Source organism: Dipodomys merriami, unplaced genomic scaffold (assembly GCF_024711535.1).
Source record: "Dipodomys merriami isolate MVZ:Mamm:240054 unplaced genomic scaffold, mDipMer1.0.p SCAF_2, whole genome shotgun sequence".
Taxonomy (NCBI): domain Eukaryota; kingdom Metazoa; phylum Chordata; class Mammalia; order Rodentia; family Heteromyidae; genus Dipodomys; species Dipodomys merriami.
The window spans coordinates 73,201,956-73,221,157 of record NW_027203381.1 but is presented as its reverse complement, the minus strand read 5'-3'; the positions used below and the strand labels follow the sequence as shown (position 1 = coordinate 73,221,157).

Here is a 19,202-nt window from a genome sequence, read left to right as displayed (position 1 = left end):
TTCTCCCCTGAAAAACACCTAAACACAAAAAATGTCACATTAGAAAAAGAATTCTTAGTCTGGTAAACCCCATATGTTACTTTCATTCAAAGGCACTTTAGAAATGGCATTTTAATCTTAATCACTGTTAATCTTAAGGTCTAGTACTATATTTTGAGACTTTCTACTTCCTTATAAAGCCCTTCAAAAAATATCACCCATAAATTCAGAGCTTCTGACAAAGGTTAACAAAATTTACCCTCAAATCATTTCAACACTCTTGCATGTTGGTAGTACAGCCAGAAAATGAAATCAAGTTCAACACAATTTCTCATAGTTCATGTGGTTCAACTGATCCAAATTAAATCCTACAAATATTGCAGGTATTTATTTAGAGCTAGTGCCTCTCAAAGGCTAGTGGAAATGCCAGAGAACTGAGTTACAATTCTGTGCCACTGATATTGCTTATTCTCAAGTCATCATGTTTCCCTACTTTTGTATTGTTTTCACTTAGTTCCACTCTTAAAAATTTTTTATTTAGTATTGTTGTAAATTAAAAATAGAACCCTCTTAGATTTTTCTATAAGTAACTAGGATCTTAACCTACTGTATTAGTCTGGGAATTCTTTAAGCACAAATCAGTATAAATTCTTCACTTAAATCAAAGCTCCTAGAATGGAACATTATATAACATGGTGGCAATTCTGAACCATTTGTGTCTTTATAGAAAAAATATTAAAAATTATAAAATATAAAAAGCAATTGCTTAAAAGTCTAGAGTACAAACAAAAGCACACAGACATGATCCCAAAAGGTCATGTTAATTAAGTAATCCAGAAAGACAAATACTAAATGACATATTCATGTGTCTAATCTTAAAAAATCTGATCTTATAGGAACTGACAGAATAGTGATTACCAGAGGCTAGAGAATAGGGGAATAAAAAAGATGGGAGAAACTTGATCAACAGATACTTTGGGTATTCTATGGTAACAATAGGATTATTATAGATAATGATAATGTAGCTGGAAGAATTTTAAGAACTTGTTTAGATATTTTAGTAGTGGAATGCAACTACTTGTATATCCTTGAATGAAGAACAGTCCTCCATATTTATAGCTTTGGGAGTGACATGGTGTGATAAGGGAGGAAGTGAGCATACCAAGTCAGCCCTGGTCATCACTGGGGTGACAGATGTCACAGTCAGTGTGCCTGTATATCCAAAGAAAGGATTTTAAAATTTTCACCACAAACAAATGAGAAATACATACAGTAGAGTCTGTAAAAAAGATGGATATGACAACTGAAGAAACAATTTTTAAAAAGGCAAACAAATCATATATGAAAAAATATCTACTACCATGGAATTATTAGGTACAAATGAACCTGAAGACAGACTAATAGAAATTACCCAAACTGAAGTAAATAAGAACAAGAACAAGATGAATAGAATCTCAAAAACTTGAGTCCCAAATGGAAAAGAAAGAGAACAGGGAAAATTATTTGAAGAAATTGTGGCTACAAATTTTCTTTTTTTTTTTTTTTTTTTTTGTCCCACATGGGGCTTGAACTCATTGCCTACCTGCTGTACCTGAGCATTTTTGCTTAAAGCTAGTGCTCTATCACTTTGAGAAACAGTGCCATTTCCAGTTTTCTGATAGTTAAATGGATATAAGAGTCTCATGGAACTTTCCTTCCTGGGCTGACTTTGAACTGTGATCCTCAGATCTCAGCCATGTGAATAGCGAAGATTACAAGTGTAAGCTACTGGTGCCCAGTTCCAAATTTTCTTAATGTGAAAATATTTATTAATTCAGATATAGGAAGCTCAGCATACCACATGCAATATAAATATAATGAAATGTACACCAAGAAAAACTGCTGAAAAAACAAAGAAAATGAAATCATTTTTAGGTAGTCAAGGATTTTTTGGTTTTTTAGTTGGTTGTGAGGCCTGAACTCTGGGGTTGGGCACTGTCCCTCAGCTCTTCAGCTCAAGGCGAGCGCTCTACCACTTGAGCCACAGTGCCACTTCCCGCTTTTTCTGCTTATGTGGTACTGAGGAATCGAACCCAGGGCCTTATGCATGCAAGGCAAGCACTCTACCATTGAGCCACCTTCCCAGCCCCCAAAGATTTTTTTTAAGCGTAACATACAGAGAGGAATGACAATAAAGATGAAAGCTGAATTTCCATCAGAAACAATAGGTAACAAAGTGAGTTCAAGACCAGCCTAAAATTCATAGTAAGACCCTGTCTCAAAAAAAATTAAAATGATTTGGCTATAAAACCTAAATAAACACAGACCTTAGTTGCATTGATAAAACATGTTTGCAACTGTCTTCCCAAAACTAGAAAAATTTCTGCAGCTGATGGAAGTAATTCCTTGTAGAATTCTTCTGCATCTTCTCCTGGTTCTAAGCCTACACAGCAATGGCTGAAATAAGAACACAAATTTAAGTTAATCATACATGAATGCCCAAAATTCTATTGATACTGAGCCTTACTCAGAATCTTCAGTATTGTTTTGTTGACAAGCCAATTAAAAAGCTTCTTGGAAAATTAGTCCAACAATTTTTAGAAAAGTAAACTGTGGTGTGGATCTGGTTTTGTATTTAGTTCTAGTTTAGTTCTAAAAGCCAACATGTCAGCTCTTCAGGAAATGATTTGGCTCATAGTAAGGAGAAATGTATTAAGTTTTCAATGAACTAGCTACAATCACTCTAATGTCATAAAATATACTGACTACATTTCTGTTAACTGACACATGCTAGACACCTAGTAACTGAAAAATATCTAATGTACGATTGATCTTCTAGAAAAAGATATGGAACCAAAAACGCTAACTATATATCAATTCTACTGTCCAATAGATCTATATTCTTGACACCTGCAAATTCAAATTACTGGGTACAGGTAGTTCGAGCATGTAATTCCAGATATTTTGGAAGGTATATGGGTAATCATAGTTTGAGGTCATTCTGTGTACAAAGAAGTTCAAGAGACTCCAGCCAAACTAAGCTGAGCACCATGAAGTGTGGCAGTTTTCTGAGCCACATGGAAAGCACAAAAACTGGGTGCAGTGCGTGCATTTGTCATTTTCAGTGACACAGACAATCAGAAGTAGGAAGATCCCAGTTCAGGCCGGCCTAGGCCTAAACCAAGCTTCTACCTTGAAGAACATTAAAAAACAAAAAAGATATGAAAATTATTTGCCTGTATATTCAGTAAGAAAAGAGCAAAAGCCTAACCATAGTAGGCATACTTATAATATAAAGAAAAGATCATTTAAGTAAACAAGTTTCAATAATAAAAAGTATTCATCTAATATACTAATACCAAAAATACTAATACTAAAGAGCCTCCAACCCAATAATAGATTGCAGTCTGATAAGTAATTACTAGTACTTGATTTTTTTAAAAAAAGTGTGCATTGCAACAATGAGACGTACAAGTCGTTATGTCAAAAATGAACTTTACAACTTTGGTGGGGGGGAGGAGGGTTAGGTGGAGTAGTGGGGGGAATAAGGATTGGGAAGGGGAAACAAAGGAGGAGGTTACAATGCTTGATAAGAAATGTACTCATTATCTTGCCCATGTAATTGTAACCCTCTGTACAGTATTTTCACAATAAAAAAATTTTAAAAAAGCAAAAACAAAACAAAAAAAAGTGTGTAGACACTGATGAACAACTGATAACTGATATTTATTGGGTATGCTAAAAGCCTACCTGGCTAAAGCTCACATATATTTAAATTTTTTTGGGGGGGGGGAGTCCGGTCGTGGAGCCTGAACTCTGGGCCTGGCGCTGTCCCTCAGTTCTTCAGCTCAAGGCTAGCGCTCTAACACTTGAGACACAGCGCCACTTCTGGCTTTTTTTCTTTTTGCTTATGTGGTGCCTCATGCATGCAAGGCAAGTACTCTACCACTGAGCCACCTTCCCAGCCCCACATATATTAATTTTTATTTTATCTTTGATTCCTAAAATTAAAGACTATTTTGATACCACAAATGGAATTATGCTCAATCAATATTGTCAGTAATGTACCTAATTAGAACAAAAAGGACTTCTTTATATAAGAAAACCATTAATCTTAAGCCGGGCGCTGGTGGCTCACGCCTGTAATCCTAGCTACTCAGGAGGCTGAGATCTGAGGATCCCAGTTCAAAGCCAGCCCGGGCAGGAGAGATCGTGAGACTCCTATCTCCAATAAACCACCAGAAAACCGGAAGTGGCGCTGTAGCTCAAGTGGTAGAGCGCTCGCCTTGAGTTGAAGAGCTGAGGGACAGCTCCCAGGCCCAGAGTTCAAGCCCCACGACCGACAAAAAAAAAAAAAAAGAAAACCATTAATCTTAAAAATTAAAGTATAAAGTATACTGATATACTTTTCAGACTGTTCTTTATAACTACGCATTTGAATTTGGCCTTTATCTATAGCTGAGTAAACAGATTAAAAACTTAGGATCTCTGTAGTATAGAAACTTCATTCAAAAGGCTAGTTGAAAGCTATAGGTCATCTGCAGGTTCATTTCTGGGTCTTCAGTTCCATTCCAATCATCCTCAGGCCTGTTCTTGTGCCAGTACCAAGCTGTTTTTATTATTATAGCTCTGTAATAGAGTTTGAACTTTAATATTGATATTCCTCCAGCACTGTTTATCTGCTAGGATTGCTTTTGCTATCTGGGGTCTTTTATTATTCCTTATGAATTTTTGGATTGCTTCCTCTATTTTATTAAAGAATGATGTTGGGATACTGATGGGTATTGCATTAAATTTGTAGATAACCTTTGGTAGTATTGCCATTTTCATGAGGTTAATCTTCCCAATCCAGGAGCATGGGAGGTTTTACCACTTCCTGAGTTCTGCTTTAATTTTCTTTTTCAGGTTTTTAAATTTTTCATCATAGAAGTCTTTCACCTCTTTGGTTAATTTTATTTTGGGGGACTATTACAAAAGGAGTTGCTTTCCTGATTTCAGCCTTGATCTTTTCATTATTGGCATACAGAAAAGCCACTGATTTGGCGGGGGCGGTAATTTTACACCCTGCTATTTTGCCAAAATTTTGGATCAGCTTGAGTAACTTGAGAGTGGAGTCTATGGGGTTCTTTAAATACAAGATCATGTTATCTGCAAAGAGGAAGAGTTTTACTTCATCTTTCCCTATTTGGATCCCCTTTATGTTTGCATCTTGTCTTATTGCTCTAGCTAGGCATTCTAATACTATATTGAAGAGGAGTGGAGAAAGCAGACATCCCTGTCTCATTTCTGAATTTAGAGGAAATGGCTTTAGTTTTTTGCCATTAAGTAAAATGCTAGCGGTAGGTTTGTCACACATAGCATTTATTATATTGAGCAATGTTCTATGGATTCCTTGTTTCTCCAGAGCTTTCATCATAAAGAGGTGTTGGATCTGTGGCCACCAAATCTTGGATAAGGGAGCCAAAAAACAGGATGGAAGAAAGACAGCCTCTTCAACAAATGGTGCTGGAAAAATTGGTTAAACACCTATAGAAAACTAAAGTTAAAAATCCTTCTATAGAGGCTGGGAAGGTGGCTTAGTGGTAGAGTGCTTGCCTTGCATGTATGAGGCCCTAGGTTCGATTCCTCAGCACCACATAAGCAGAAAAAGCCAGAAGTGGCGCTGTGGCTCAAGTGGTAGGGTGCTAGCCCTGAGCAAAAGAGCTGAGGGACAGTGTCCAGGCCCAGAGTTCAGGCCCCATGACCGACAAAAAAAAAAAAAAAATCCTTCTATATCACCCTGCACCAAAATCAATTCCAAATGAATCAAAGACCTCAAGGTAAAAGCAAAACATTACAGGAAGGAATAGGAGGAACACCAGGGCTCCTTGGCACAGGTCGAAATTTTCTTAATAAAGACCCAGAAACACAAAAAATTAAAGAAAAGTTGGACAAAATTTTGGCTAATCGACTTCAACAATTCATCCAAAAAATCATACACCACGATCAAACGGGATTCATTTCAGGGATGCAAAGCTGGTTCAATATACGCAAATCAATTAATATTATTCATCACATCAACAGGAGCAAGAATAAGAACCACATGGTTATCTCAATAGATGCAGAAAAAGCATTTGACAAGATCCAACACCCCTTTATGATGAAGGTTCTGGAAAAATTAGGAATCCATGGAACATTCCTCAATACAATAAAGGCTGTATATGACAAACCTACAGCCAGCATTATACTCAATGGTGAAAAACTAAAGCCATTTCCTCTTAACTCAGGAACAAGACAAGGATGCCCACTCTCTCCACTTCTCTTCAATCTAGTATTAGAATGCCTAGCTACAGCAATAAGACAAGATGCAGACATAAAGGGGATCCAAATAGGGAAAGAAGAAATAAAACTCTCCCTCTTTGCAGATGACATGATCTTGTATTTAAAGAATCCCATAGACTCCACTCCCAAATTACTCAAGCTGATTCAAAACTTTGGCAAAGTAGCAGGTTATAAAATTAACCCCCACAAATCAATGGCTTTTCTATATGCCAACAATGAGAAAAGTGTGGCTGAAATTAGGAAAGCAACTCCATTTGTAATAGCCCCACAAAAAATAAAATACCTAGGAATTAACTTAACCAAAGAAGTGAAGGACCTCTATGATGAAAACTTTAAAATCTTGAAAAAGGAAATCAACACAGAACTTAAAAAATGGCAAAACCTCCCATGCTCCTGGATTGGCAAGATCAACATCGTGAAAATGGCAATACTTCCCAAGGCTATCTACAAATTCAACGCGATACCTATCAAAATTCCACCCTCATTCTTCAAGGAAATAGAGGAGGCAATCCAAAAATTCATATGGAACAATAAAAGACCCCGAATAGCAAAAACGCTCCTCAACAGAAAGAACACTGCTGGAGGAATATCAATACCAAATTTCAAACTCTACTATAAAGCCATAGTAATCAAAACAGCTTGGTATTGGCATAAGAACAGACCTCAGGACCAATGGAATAGAATTGAAAACCCAGAAATGAACCTACAGACCTATAGCCATCTAATCTTCGATAAGGAAGCTAAAACAATAGAATGGAAGAAAGACAGCCTCTTCAGTAAATGGTGCTGGCAAAATTGGTTAACTAAAGCTAGATCCTTATATATCACCCTGCACCAGAATCAACTCCAAATGGATCAAAGACCTTGAACTCAAAGCAGACACTCTGAAAACATTACAGGATGGAATAGGAGAAACCCTAGGTCTCCTTGGCTCAGGCCGAAATTTTTTGAATAGAGACCCGGAAACACAACAAATCAAAGAAAGGTTGGACAAATGGGATTGCATAAAGTTGCAGAGCTTCTGCAGGGCAAATGACATAGCTAGCAAGATCAATAGAAAGCCCACAGATTGGGAGAAGATCTTTACTAGCCATACAACAGACAAGGGTCTCATATCTAAAATATACTTGGAACTCAAAAAATTAAACCCCTCAACAACAAATCCTCAAAGAAACAACAGCCCAATAAATAAGTGGGAGAAAGACTTAAAGAGAAACTTCTCTGAAGAAGAAAGAAGGATGGCCAATAGACACATGAAGAAATGTTCAACATCCCTAGCCATAAAAGAAATGCAAATCAAAACAACATTGAGATATCACCTCACCCCAGTTAGAACGGCAAAAATCAAGAACTCTAACAACAACAGATGCTGGAGGGGATGTGGACAGAAAGGAACCTTACTTCATTGTTGGTGGGAATGTAAACTTGTTCAACCACTTTGGAAAGCAGTATGGAGGTTCCTCAAAAGATTTCACATAGAACTCCCCTATGACCCAGCAATCCCACTTTTGGGCATTTATCCAAATGTTTACAAACAAGACCACACTAAAGCTACCAGCACAACAATGTTTATTGCAGCATTATTTACCATAGCTAAGATATGGAACCAACCCAGATGCCCCTCAGCAGATGAATGGATCAAGAAAATGTGGTATATATACACAATGGAATTCTATGCCTCCATCAGAAAGAATGACATTGCCCCATTTGTTAGGAAATGGAAAGGTTTGGAAAAAATTATATTAAGTGAAGTAAGCCAGGCCCAAAGAAGCATAGGTCCCATGGTTTCCCTTATTTGCAATATCTAGTATAGGTATGAGTCAAGCGGAAAAGGTCAGATAATGTGATGTTAGGAAAATGAACCCTTAAATATGTATTTTAATGTTTTCGTTTCTTTCATGCATGTGTTTCTAACGCATTTATAAGATTATTTCTTTGTTGCTTTGTATGTCCCTCCCCCACAGTGTAACCCCCGCTTTCACTATATTTGATGTCAGTATAACATGTGGAGGAGATGGGGACAAACAAGTCGTTTAAGGATTCAGGTGGACCTGTTGCAACAATGAGAAGTACAAAATGTCATGTCAAAACCAGCTTTACAATGTCGGTGTGGGGGAGGGAGGGGGGTATAATTGGGTGGGGGGAGGGGGATAAAATTGGGTGGGGGGAGGGGGGAGGCGGGGAAGGGAAGTGAAGGGTAAACAAAGGAGGAGGCTGCAATGCTTGGTAAGAAATGTATGCATTATCCTGCCCATATAATTGTAGCCCCCCTGTACAGTATGTTCTCAAATAAAATAAAATACAATTAAAAAAAAAAAAAGTTGGAAAAATGGGATTGCATTAAACTGCAGAGCTTCTGCATGGCAAGGGACATAGCTAGCAAGATAAACAGAAAGCCTACAGATTGGGGTAAGATCTCTGCCATACAACATATGTAAAATATACTATACTTAGAACTCAAAAATTCTCCCTAAGGCTAGGAAGGTGGCTCAGTGGTAGAGTACTTGCCTTGCATACATGAGGCCTTGGGTTCGATTCCTCAGCACCACATAACCAGAAAAAGCTGGAAGTGGTGCTGTGCTAGCCTTGAGCTGAAGAGCTGAGGGACAGTGCCCAGGCCCAAAGTTCAGGCCCCATGACCGAAAAAAAAAATCCCCCAAAACAAATCCTCAAAGAAACCACCCCATTAATAAGTGGGCTAAAAACTTAGAGATTTCTCTGAAGAGGAAATAAAAATGACCAACAGACACATGAAGAAATGTTCAACTTCTCTGGCCATAAAAGAAATGCAAATCAAAATAACACTGAGATTCCACTCACTCCAGTTAGAATAGCCACTGTCAAGAAATCTAATAACAACAGATGCTGGTGGGGATATAGCCAAAAGGGAATGTTACTACACTGTTGATGGGAGTGTAAATTTGTTCACACTAGAAAGCAGTGTGGAGGTTCCTCAAAAGCTAAACACAAAGCTCCACTATGACTCAGAAATCCCACTTCTAGACATTTGTCTAATAGACCACAAACAAGGCCACTCTAAAGCTACCAGCACAACTATGTTTATTGCAGCTTTATCATAGCCAAGATATGGAATTAACCCAGATGCCCCTCAGTAGATGAATGGATCAAGAAAATGTGGTGTATATACACAATGCAATTCTATGCTTCCATCAGAAAGATTGACATTGCCCCATTAGTAAGGAAATGGAACGACTTGGAAAAAAATATATTAAGTGAAGTAAGCCAGACCTAAAGAAACATAGGTCCTGGGGCTGGGAAGGTGGCTCAGTGGTAGAGCGCTTGCCTTGCATGCATGAGGCCCTGGGTTCAACTCCTCAGCACCACATAAGAAAAAAGAAAAAAGCCAGAAGTGGCTCTGTGTCTCAAGTGGTAGAGCGCTAGCCTTGAGCTAAAGGACAGCGCCCAGGCCCAGAGTTCAGGCCCCATGACCGGACCCCAACCCCCCCCAAAAAAAGAAACATAGGTCCTATGGTTTCCCTCATTTGTAATAATTAGTTATATGTCTAGGATAGTCCTCGCAGATGAGCAGAATAGCTCAATAGCTATGTTCATATGACCATATAAGATGATGTTAAGTGAAATGAACTCAAAGACATGTTGTTGTTTTTAATGTATTATGTGATTTCTTTTGTGTTTCCCCCCCCTATGGTTTCTCTCCTGTTGTCACTATATTTGATTTTGGTACCCTGCCTATTGTATATATACTTATCTGAATTAGGGGAGGGAAGGGGAACAACAAACTGGTGAGACCAAGGGTGAACCAATGCAACAGTGATACTCACAAGACAATATGCTTGAAATGAACTGTACAACTTGGGGAGGGGGGATTAAGGGTAGGGAAAGAGAGAGAAAAATGAGGGAGGGGTAACAAGTTTGACAACAAATGTACTCACTACCTTATGTATGTAACTAACTCCTCTGTATATGACCTTGACAATAAAATTAAATTAAAAAATCTAAAATAGAAATAAAGTTAATAAATGCACAGTTAGTTACTTTAGTTTGAAGTGGCTCAGCTCTGAAAATATTTATTTTGTTGCCTCCTCTTAAAAATATTTTCACCTTAAAAAAAAATTTTTTTTTTTTGGGTCCGGTCGTGGGGCCTGAACTCTGGGCCTGGGCGCTGTCCCTGAGCCCTTCAGCTCAAGGCTAGCACTCTTATCACTTGAGCCACAGCGCCACTTCCGGCTTTTTTCTTTTTGCTTATGTGGTGCTGAGGAATCGAACCCAGGGCCTCAGGCATGCAAGGCAAGTGCTCTACCACTGAGCCATCTTCCCAGCCCACCTTAAAAATTTTTTAACATGGTACATTTTCTAATTTGGGGAGGGGAAGGGAAATAACAAAATGCTGAAATAAGGATACAGGTTGACTCACTGTAGCAATGAGATGTACAAGACACTATGTTGAAAACAAACTTTACAACTTGGGGGGGGGGAAGGGGGAGGAAGGAGTTGGGGAGGTGGAGAGAGAAGGGACCGTGGGGGAAAAACCAAGGAGGGGATAACAATGCTCAACAGGAAATGTATTCATTATATTACTCATATAACTGTAACCCCTCTGTACAGTATCTTTACAATAAAAATATATATTTCATTAAAAATACACACTAATTAAAAAGAGAAAAAAAATTAAACATGGGAGCAAATATGTTTCTGACTTTTATTGATATGGGTTGACATAATAAGTGAATACTAAGTAAAACAGTTTCTCTTATCTGTATCTATTCTTCTATAGTACTTTGCTTATATTCCGGCACCTGTTTCATACATTTACATAACTGCCACCCAATATCTATTCTAAGATTATGAAATACAGAATTAGTACCTTACTTTTTTTCATTTCTTCAAATATTGTTTTAGTCAAAAAACAATGTATTTCCCACTTGGGATTCAGTGGAGAGAAAAATAAAGGATAAGCATGGAATGAAATTTTAGACTATCACCCCGGTTTAAAAACAATAATGAACAGTATAAAAGTATAATCAAAACCTATCATAAAAGTTACAACTCATGTTAAGAGGATGAATAAAAATGAATCGATTGTTGAAATGGAGAACCAAATATAAAAATCCTGAAGAACAAGCTGCAGTATTGCTTCATTTTTACCTTAATATCTGTGTCAGTTGGGAAATTGTAGTCCATCCACCCTGGATTCGAGAACAATCTTGACTAAGAACCAAGAGGCAATATTGAACAAGGTCATAACAATATATGTCTTGTTTAACTTTCTTCAACTCTGAGCTTCCTAAAGGTGTGTTTATTATTTCTAAAAAAAATAGATATATTTAGTTATGCTCAACACATGAAAAAGCTACTTACATTTTTATACATAGAATAATAATGAAAAATGTATCAAGATAGAAAAAAATCCCTGCTGTATTAGTGTTAAGATTTTTTTCTTAAACATATTATAAAAACTGCTAAAATTATATCCAAAATGTAACTATTTTTTAAATTAAAGTCTTACCCAAATCACAAAATTATTTTATTACCTTTTAACTTCAACAGTATAACAGGGACATTCTGTTCAGGACTTTTTGCAACTTCAGCAGCTAAAGATAAGATCCTTGGGTCTGTACCTGTTGGCTTCATTTCTTATCACCTATAGTTTAGGTGATAAGAATAAGAAATAAAAGGTTAAATGGCACTAAAATATTAATTTCTTGAATGGTGTTTGATATATAAGGTCAAAATAAATGCAAATTTAAGCTTTAGCTGTCTTGTTTGAGAAGTGTGAGTGTTTTTTTTCAATTTTTCTTATAGGAAATGTTTTCCTAAATTGTAACTCATGTGGCAGTTACAAGAGATATTGTACGCTAACTTTAAATTTGCTTGCTTCAATTTAGACAAGTTTAACAGGGAAGTCATAGAGAAAAACCTGAGTAAGAAGAAGGAAAAGAGCTGATGTGGCAGACCAAAGACTGCCATCCTTTCAGAGGTCTATGTACAAAGCTGGCCCTTGGCTAGCATCTAGAATGTGAATTTAAGGAGCTTTTCATTTTCTATATGAAGAGTTTGTTCCCATTTATAAAAACAATGTGGTTTATGATGAATACCTGCTTTCCTTTCAGAGCCTGAGAATACTAGTTTATGTAGCAGAGGGTGTCTGTATGACTTTATTAGTCTAATTTCCATTACTATAATGAAATATCTGAGGCTGAGTATTGCATAAAGAAAAGAAGTTTATTTAGCTCTTAGGTCTAGAAGTTCATAGCTACGAATAAGACTATACAAATCTGGAGTTCTGTGATCCCTATTAACTAATCAATGAATCTGGGAATGGTCTTGGGAATTTCCAACACACCAAGCCTCAAAAATAGTACCTAGTTTATTTAAAAAAACAAAATTACTTATAAGTAGTATAGTCAATAATGTGAATTCTCCTGACATTTTAAAAGTCCAAATCTCAATTAAATTTGTTGATAAAACTTGTATGTTTTGTTGGGCGCTGGTGGCTCACGCCTGTAATCCTCGCTACTCAGGAGGCTGAGATCTGAGGATCACAGTTCAAAGCCAGTCCAGGCAGGAAAGTCCGTGAGACTCTTATCTCCAATAAACCACTAGAAAGCTGGAAGTGGCGCTGTGGCTCAAGCGGTAGAGTGCTCGCGCCTTGAGCTGAAGAGCGCAAGGATAGCGCCCAAACCCAGAGTTCAAGTCCCATGACCAACAACAACAACAAAAAAAACAACTTTTATGTTTTGACCAGACAATAGCTCTTAAATGTAATCCCAGCTAACCAGGAGGAAGAGATCAAGAGATTATGACTTCAAGCCAAGCCACAAGAAAAGTTAGCAAGACCTCATCCCAACAAATAAAGTGGGCAGTGGGAACACTTGCCTGTGATCCTCTTACATAGGAGGCATAGGTAGGAAGACTATGATAAGAGGTCAGCCCTAGACAAAAGAGGCTACCTGAAAAAGAAAAAAAAAACAACTAAAATAGAAAAGGAGTAAAAGAGTGTGGCTCAACTAGTAGAGAACCTGCTTATTAGCAAGCCTGATGCCCTGAGTTGAAGCCCCAGCGAAGAAGGAGGAGGAGGAGGAGGAGGGGGAGGAGGAGGGGGAGGGGGAGGGGGAGGGGGAGGAGGAGGAGGAGGAGGAGGAGGAGGAAGAAGAAAGAAGTGGCGCTGTGGCTCAAGTGGTAGAGCGCTAGCCTTGAGCTGAAGAGCTGAGGGACAGCGCTCAGGCTCAGAGTTCAAGCCCCATGACCAACAAAAAAAAAAGGGGGGGCTGGGAAGGTAGCTCAGTGGTAGAGCGCTTGCCTTGCATGCATGAGGCCCTGGGTTTGATTCCTCAGCAAAAAAGAAAAAAGCTGGAAGTGGTGCTGTGGCTCACATGGTAGAGTGCTTGCCTTGAGCTGAAGAGCTGAGGGGCAGTGCCCAGGCCCAGAGTTCAGGCCCCACAATTGGACCCCCACCCCCCCCAAAAAAAAAGAAGAAGAAGAAAAAGATGAAAAAATTGAGGCCTGGCATAGTAGCTCACACTTGTAATCCTACCTATACAGAAGCTGAAAATTGAAACATTACAGCTCAAGGCCAATCGTGGCAAAAATTTAGTGAGATGCCCATCTCAGAAAACAAGCCTGTGTGGTCCAAGTTATGGTGGGAGGCCATAGATAGTTGGGCTGTAGTCCAGGGTAACCAAGCAAGACCAGAAGATTCAATCTAAAAAATACTGGGCTAATGGTTTGGCTCAAATGGTACAGTACCTGTCTAGTAAGTGAAAGACCCTGAGTTCAAATATCAGCTGCCTAAAACAAAACAACCCTCTAAAAGCTAAAGACCTGAAGGCATGCCTCAAGCGGCAGAGGAGGCACAAAGTTCTGTATTAAAAACCCATTACTACACACACAAAAAGAAATGTTTTAAATGGAAACTCAAAAGTCAGGCATGGTGGTGCACATCTAATTCTAACACTAAGAATTGTGTGTTTGAGGCAAGCCTGGGCTACACAGGACTTGAGTCAGCCTGGGCAAATTAGTATGACTTTATCTCAAAAAAGAAAAGAAAAGAAAAACACTGATTCAATTTAACGTATCTAATTAGAACGTATCTTTCTTTACTTTTAATTAATAGAAATTAACATACAAGTACTTACAATATCTATACTATGAGTTAAATTCTAAGTATTTTTAAATGTGTTATCCTATTTAATCTCCACAATGGGATGAAAAAGCAGTACCTATAATCACCTCCATTTTTTTCTTTCTTTTTTTTTCTTTTTTTCTTTTTTTTTTTTTTTTTGCTGGTCTTGGGGCTTGAACTCAGGGCATGGGCATGGGCTCTGTCCCAAAGCCTCTTTGTGCTCAAGGCTAGTGCTCTACCATTTGAGCCACAGCACCACTTCAGCTTTTTCTGAATAGTTTATTGGAGATAAGAGTCTCATGGACTTTCCTGCCCAGGCCGGCTTCAAATCATGATGCTCAGATCTCAGCCTGAGTAGCTAGGGTTAGAGACGTAAGCCACCAGTGCTCAGGTAATCATCTGCATTTTGCAGTAAGAAAAACTTGAATAAGTTATGAAACTTGTAATGACTCCATCAGTCATTACATCTATCAAATCAGATCAGGCTGACTATAAAGTCAATGACGTTAATTAAAATGTTTTTATACTTCCTCCCATATAAAACAGTAAACACATAAAACATATTTCCCCAACAGCCTCCTTCTAACTTTATTTTAGCTTATTCTTCATAACTATAGTAATATTTTATGTTGAAGAATTAGCTATATACAAAACTCATCCCTTATTAGGTGATATATAAATCATTAAAAGACAAGTTCACTGAAGATATTTTGAGGAAAACCCAGTAAAACTACCACATATTAGGCATAAAACTTTCTAAAAGTATATAATGATTTTAGTCTTTCCAAAGGCTGCATTACACTATGCATCTTTTGTAAGAGAGCTTCAAAATATATTTAAGCTTCCCATTTACTGGACATCATTCAATTTGTATGTAATTATATGCAATGATGCAATGAGCATCAATGTACAAAGTCATTATTAGCTCAAGGGAGTATTCCTGAAGGATAAATTATACTAGCTGAATCACAAGGTACACATATTTCAAATTTTGATTAGATTGTACTTTTCTCTGGAGAGCTCTAATTTATACTTGCCACTAATAGTGTTTTAAAATGTTCAATTTATTATCCGCTGACTTATACACGTTAATTTTTTTCTTTTTTGTCAGTTGTGGGGTCTGAACTCTGGGCCTAGGCACTGTCCCTCAGCTCTTCAGTTCAAGGCTAATGCTCTACCACTTGAGACACAGCACCACTTCTGGCTTTTTCTGTTTATGTGGTGCTGAGGTATCGAACCCAGGGCCTCATGCATGCAAGGCAAACACTCTACCACTGAGCCACCTCGCCAGCCTCACATGTTAATTTTAAAATTTTGCCAACTTATAAGATGAATAACGGTAGCTTTGTTTTAATTTGCATTTCTTTAATCAGTCAGGTTGGGCAAATTTCATTTTCACTAGTTCTTGGTGTGTGGGTCTTCATGCCTGTATTGGAGTTTGAACTCACAGTCTTGTGCTAAGTTTAGTATATCTCTTGATCATTAATTTGTGTGTGTGTGTGTGTGTGTGCACTAGAATTTGAGCTCATGGAGTTGAACTTTGTGCTTGCAAAGCAGGTGTTCTACATCTTGAGCCATGCCCCAAGTTCCCATAACTGTTTTTTAATCTTGACGCTCATTGATTGGGAACATGACTCAAGTAGAGCCCTTGCCTAGAAAGCCTAGACCCTAAGTTCAGACCCCAATATCACAAAAAAATGAGATAATAACTAGTAATAATAACATTAATCATTCGGAGAGCTCTGTGTGCTATGAATTGTTCTAATATCATGTATAAACTCCTAATTGCTTCCACAACTCTAAGGGATAGTTATTATTTTCCCCTATATGTAATTTTGAATAGTTTGACTGTTTGCACAGTTATATTTAAGTAGGAAGCAGGATCCAGAGATCCTGGTGGTAGGACTTTTGACCCCCGGCTACTACTATGAAAGAGTATCAACGACTAATAAAAATAGGATAGTTTAAAAGGATAAAAGTTAGACAAACAGGTTGAGGGAGGAAAAAATAAACAGAAAAGCGGACAACTTTGTCTAGAGTTGAGCTGTAAGTTAAAACCCTATAGTCTGATTATACACATTACCTTAAAAAAAAAAAACCTGTCATCTGTTATACCAACAATTTGTTGAGTGCTTCTCTTTTAATACAGTATTTCTTCCATCTGTACAATAAATTCATTAACAGGAACAAGGACGGAAAAGAGGACAATCACACTAGTCAAGGTATTAACGCTGTTACCCCGTGGCCAGCTCCAAGGCCTCAGCCTTAGCCTCGATCTTTGGGTATCACTTCTCCTGGCTGTGCCCTTCCTTTACTTCCTCCACGAAGCACTAGGCTGAAGAAAAAGAAAGAAAGAAAGAAACCCAATGCAACGCAGTTACAACGGACCCACTCGCTCACGCGTCGAATCCATCTTTCCCCTCCCTCTGCCAGTCCAATACCACTAGCGACTGGCTTTAGGATCTATTAAGCAAAGATCAACCGGAAAGACAATGTCCGGGTAACGGCGGCGCTGCCCCAGTCCCAGCACCGAGGCTCCGAGCTCGGAGGCCTCGAGGCCGCGGGCTCCAGACCCGGTTTGGGCGCTACCAGGCCGTGGGCAAGTCACTGAGGCCTAGTTCCCGACACCTCCACTCCGATTTCCACAGAGCTTGGCGCAGGCCGATTCACTCGTGAAGAGGTTCTACACGGCCCGTTTCAGTTGATCCCGGGCGTCCTCACCCGGGCCACCGCCTCAGGCCTATTACTTCAGCCGCCCTTCGCCTTTGCACCAGAGATTCCCCCCACGCCACTCCCGCCGCGCACCTGAGCGTGACGGCCTCTGCGGAGCGTGCGCGTCGCGACGCGCGCGGGAAGGGGGCCCTTGGGGCGGGGGCGGAGCCGGGAGCCTCAGCGCCAAGGAGGCGGAGCGTCATTAGCCAGGCAGCCAATCAGGATACTAGAGGGGGGTGGAGAGAGAAGTATCCTGCGTGTAGGGCGTGGGGCGGAGTCTGTGGCAGGCTCCGGGGACCTGCGTTACAAGTGCAGCTGCTTCGGGCTGAGGTGGCAGATGGTAGTGAAGGCGAAGTCGCAGCCAGAGGCTGACGATGAATGGGCCGGCGGGACTTTCGCATTTGGGCCGTCGAGAGCGAGTTCTCAAGTTAGGCCAGAGTTTTGAGAAGCAACCGCGCTGCGCCTTCCACACGGTGCGCTGTGAGTGAGGGGAGAAGAGGGAGTTTCCTAAGCGGGGGTGTGTAGCCCCTCTTAATCTTCCAAAGATGCGGGGCGGGGTGGAGTGGGGTGTTTGCAGCGTGATCTACCACCCCTGCGGGGAATTTAGGGGTGCGTGTAAAAGAGCTGGCGCCCAGCAGGTGTGGGTAACTCTGTGAGATCTGCAGACAGGAAGGGAAACTTTTGAGTAGATCTGCAGAGTGACAGAAGACTAAGAAGACAAAGTGGATACTGAAGACGAGGAAAGAAAAACCCTAGGATGACAGATAGAATAAAGGGCCAAATGCAGGGCAAAAGGAATGCCTTAGGTTGGTGAGACACCCTTCTCTCTCACCTTTGGCTGATGAGGTTCTGATTTGGCATGTTCTTGCAGAGTCTCAACCATCTCAATGAGTCTGCATCTCATATGGAACTCAGTTTTACTATGGAATACTAATGAAGTATTGGGATGTGTGCTATTAATTTCTTTTATTTGGATTTTACCTCCCTATGATTTCTACCTTCTGCCCTCTGAAATTAGTTTGAAGACATAGATTTCAAAGTGTCTCTTTTGTATTAATAGCTGGTTAGTATAGATTTCAGGAAAAACCATAGTGTATATAATTACGTATGGAGGACATTATTCTTTGCATAATAGCTTATTCAGGATTCTAGAGCAGGAAGGAAACTTTGAGTCTGTTCAGTCTATTTTCACTTCTGTTTCCCAGCTCAGCCCAGCCCTTTCTTACTATCCACTCATCTCACCTTTCTGAGATATGCTGTCGAGTTGGCCTTTATGATTTTTACTGACATGTTCTTTGATTCAATCACAACATCCAATTAAAACTCATAATTTTCAGAAGTGTAGTTAAGTTGTAGATAACCTGGATAGAATCCTACAGAGATGTATTTAAATCCTGTAAGGAGTTCTATGAAGCAGAGTGAACATCTCTTTGGTGAAAATAAACATGGAGGAGATATTTGCCAACCAAAGATCTTTAACAGAACTTCTTGTTTATTTTTCCATAGATGACCATACTCTATAACCAAATGCTCACCACTATAGGACAGTGACAGATGTGCAGCCTCTTCTGTATCTCTTTCTCTTCAGTCCTGTTTTTGAAAAATAAGAAACCATTCTTACCTGGTTTGTCCATGTCTTTTTCTCAAATACTATCTCCTCTTTTTCCTGTTCCTTTTCAGATATATGGTAATCTCCGCATTAATTTTTCAACTTTTAAAGATTATAAAAATGTGTTCAATAATATTTTTGTATAACTTGGGAATATATCCTCTCCTTAAGGACATAAGCTCCAAATTAAATAAATGAAATATAGCCTTTTACAAAAGAGGAGGCTACAATGCTTAATAAGAAATGTACTCACTATCTTGCCCATGTAATTGTAACCTAACCCCTCTGTACAGTATTTTCACAATAATAAGAAATAACATAAAGAAAGAAACATAGCCTTTTAAAAGTATCTTGCCTTTTGTAATTACATTCATGTAAAATACTGTGGCAAACACTGTAATAAATACTCAGATACAATTTTGAATAGATCTAAATTTATTTTTTTTTTGTTTTTGTTTTTGGGGTCCGGTTGTGGGGCCTGAACTCTGGGCCTGGGCA

General features: G+C 39.0%; 2 protein-coding genes across 5 annotated transcripts in view; one reads left to right on the top strand and one right to left on the bottom strand.

The window, feature by feature from the left end:
* Window positions 1-17,246, bottom strand: part of Iqcb1 (IQ motif containing B1) — a 46,898-nt gene extending 29,652 nt beyond the window's left edge. The window contains exons 1-5 of one of the 4 annotated variants that reach the window (XM_070030105.1): window positions 17,189-17,246; window positions 16,622-16,718; window positions 11,793-11,902; window positions 11,407-11,566; window positions 2,286-2,415 (exon numbers count right to left, since the gene is read on the bottom strand). In XM_070030105.1, coding sequence (XP_069886206.1) covers window positions 2,286-2,415; window positions 11,407-11,566; window positions 11,793-11,892 — 390 coding nt within the window. In that variant the 5' untranslated portion in view covers window positions 11,893-11,902; window positions 16,622-16,718; window positions 17,189-17,246. The other 3 variants (XM_070030106.1, XM_070030107.1, XM_070030108.1) reach the window with 3 other exon arrangements.
* A 143-nt stretch (window positions 17,247-17,389) lies between these two features.
* Window positions 17,390-19,202, top strand: part of Eaf2 (ELL associated factor 2) — a 34,797-nt gene continuing 32,984 nt past the window's right edge. The window contains exon 1 of the mRNA XM_070030103.1: window positions 17,390-17,575. Within this exon, the coding sequence (XP_069886204.1) occupies window positions 17,470-17,575 (106 nt within the window). The 5' untranslated portion in view covers window positions 17,390-17,469. The remainder of the gene's footprint in view (window positions 17,576-19,202) is intronic.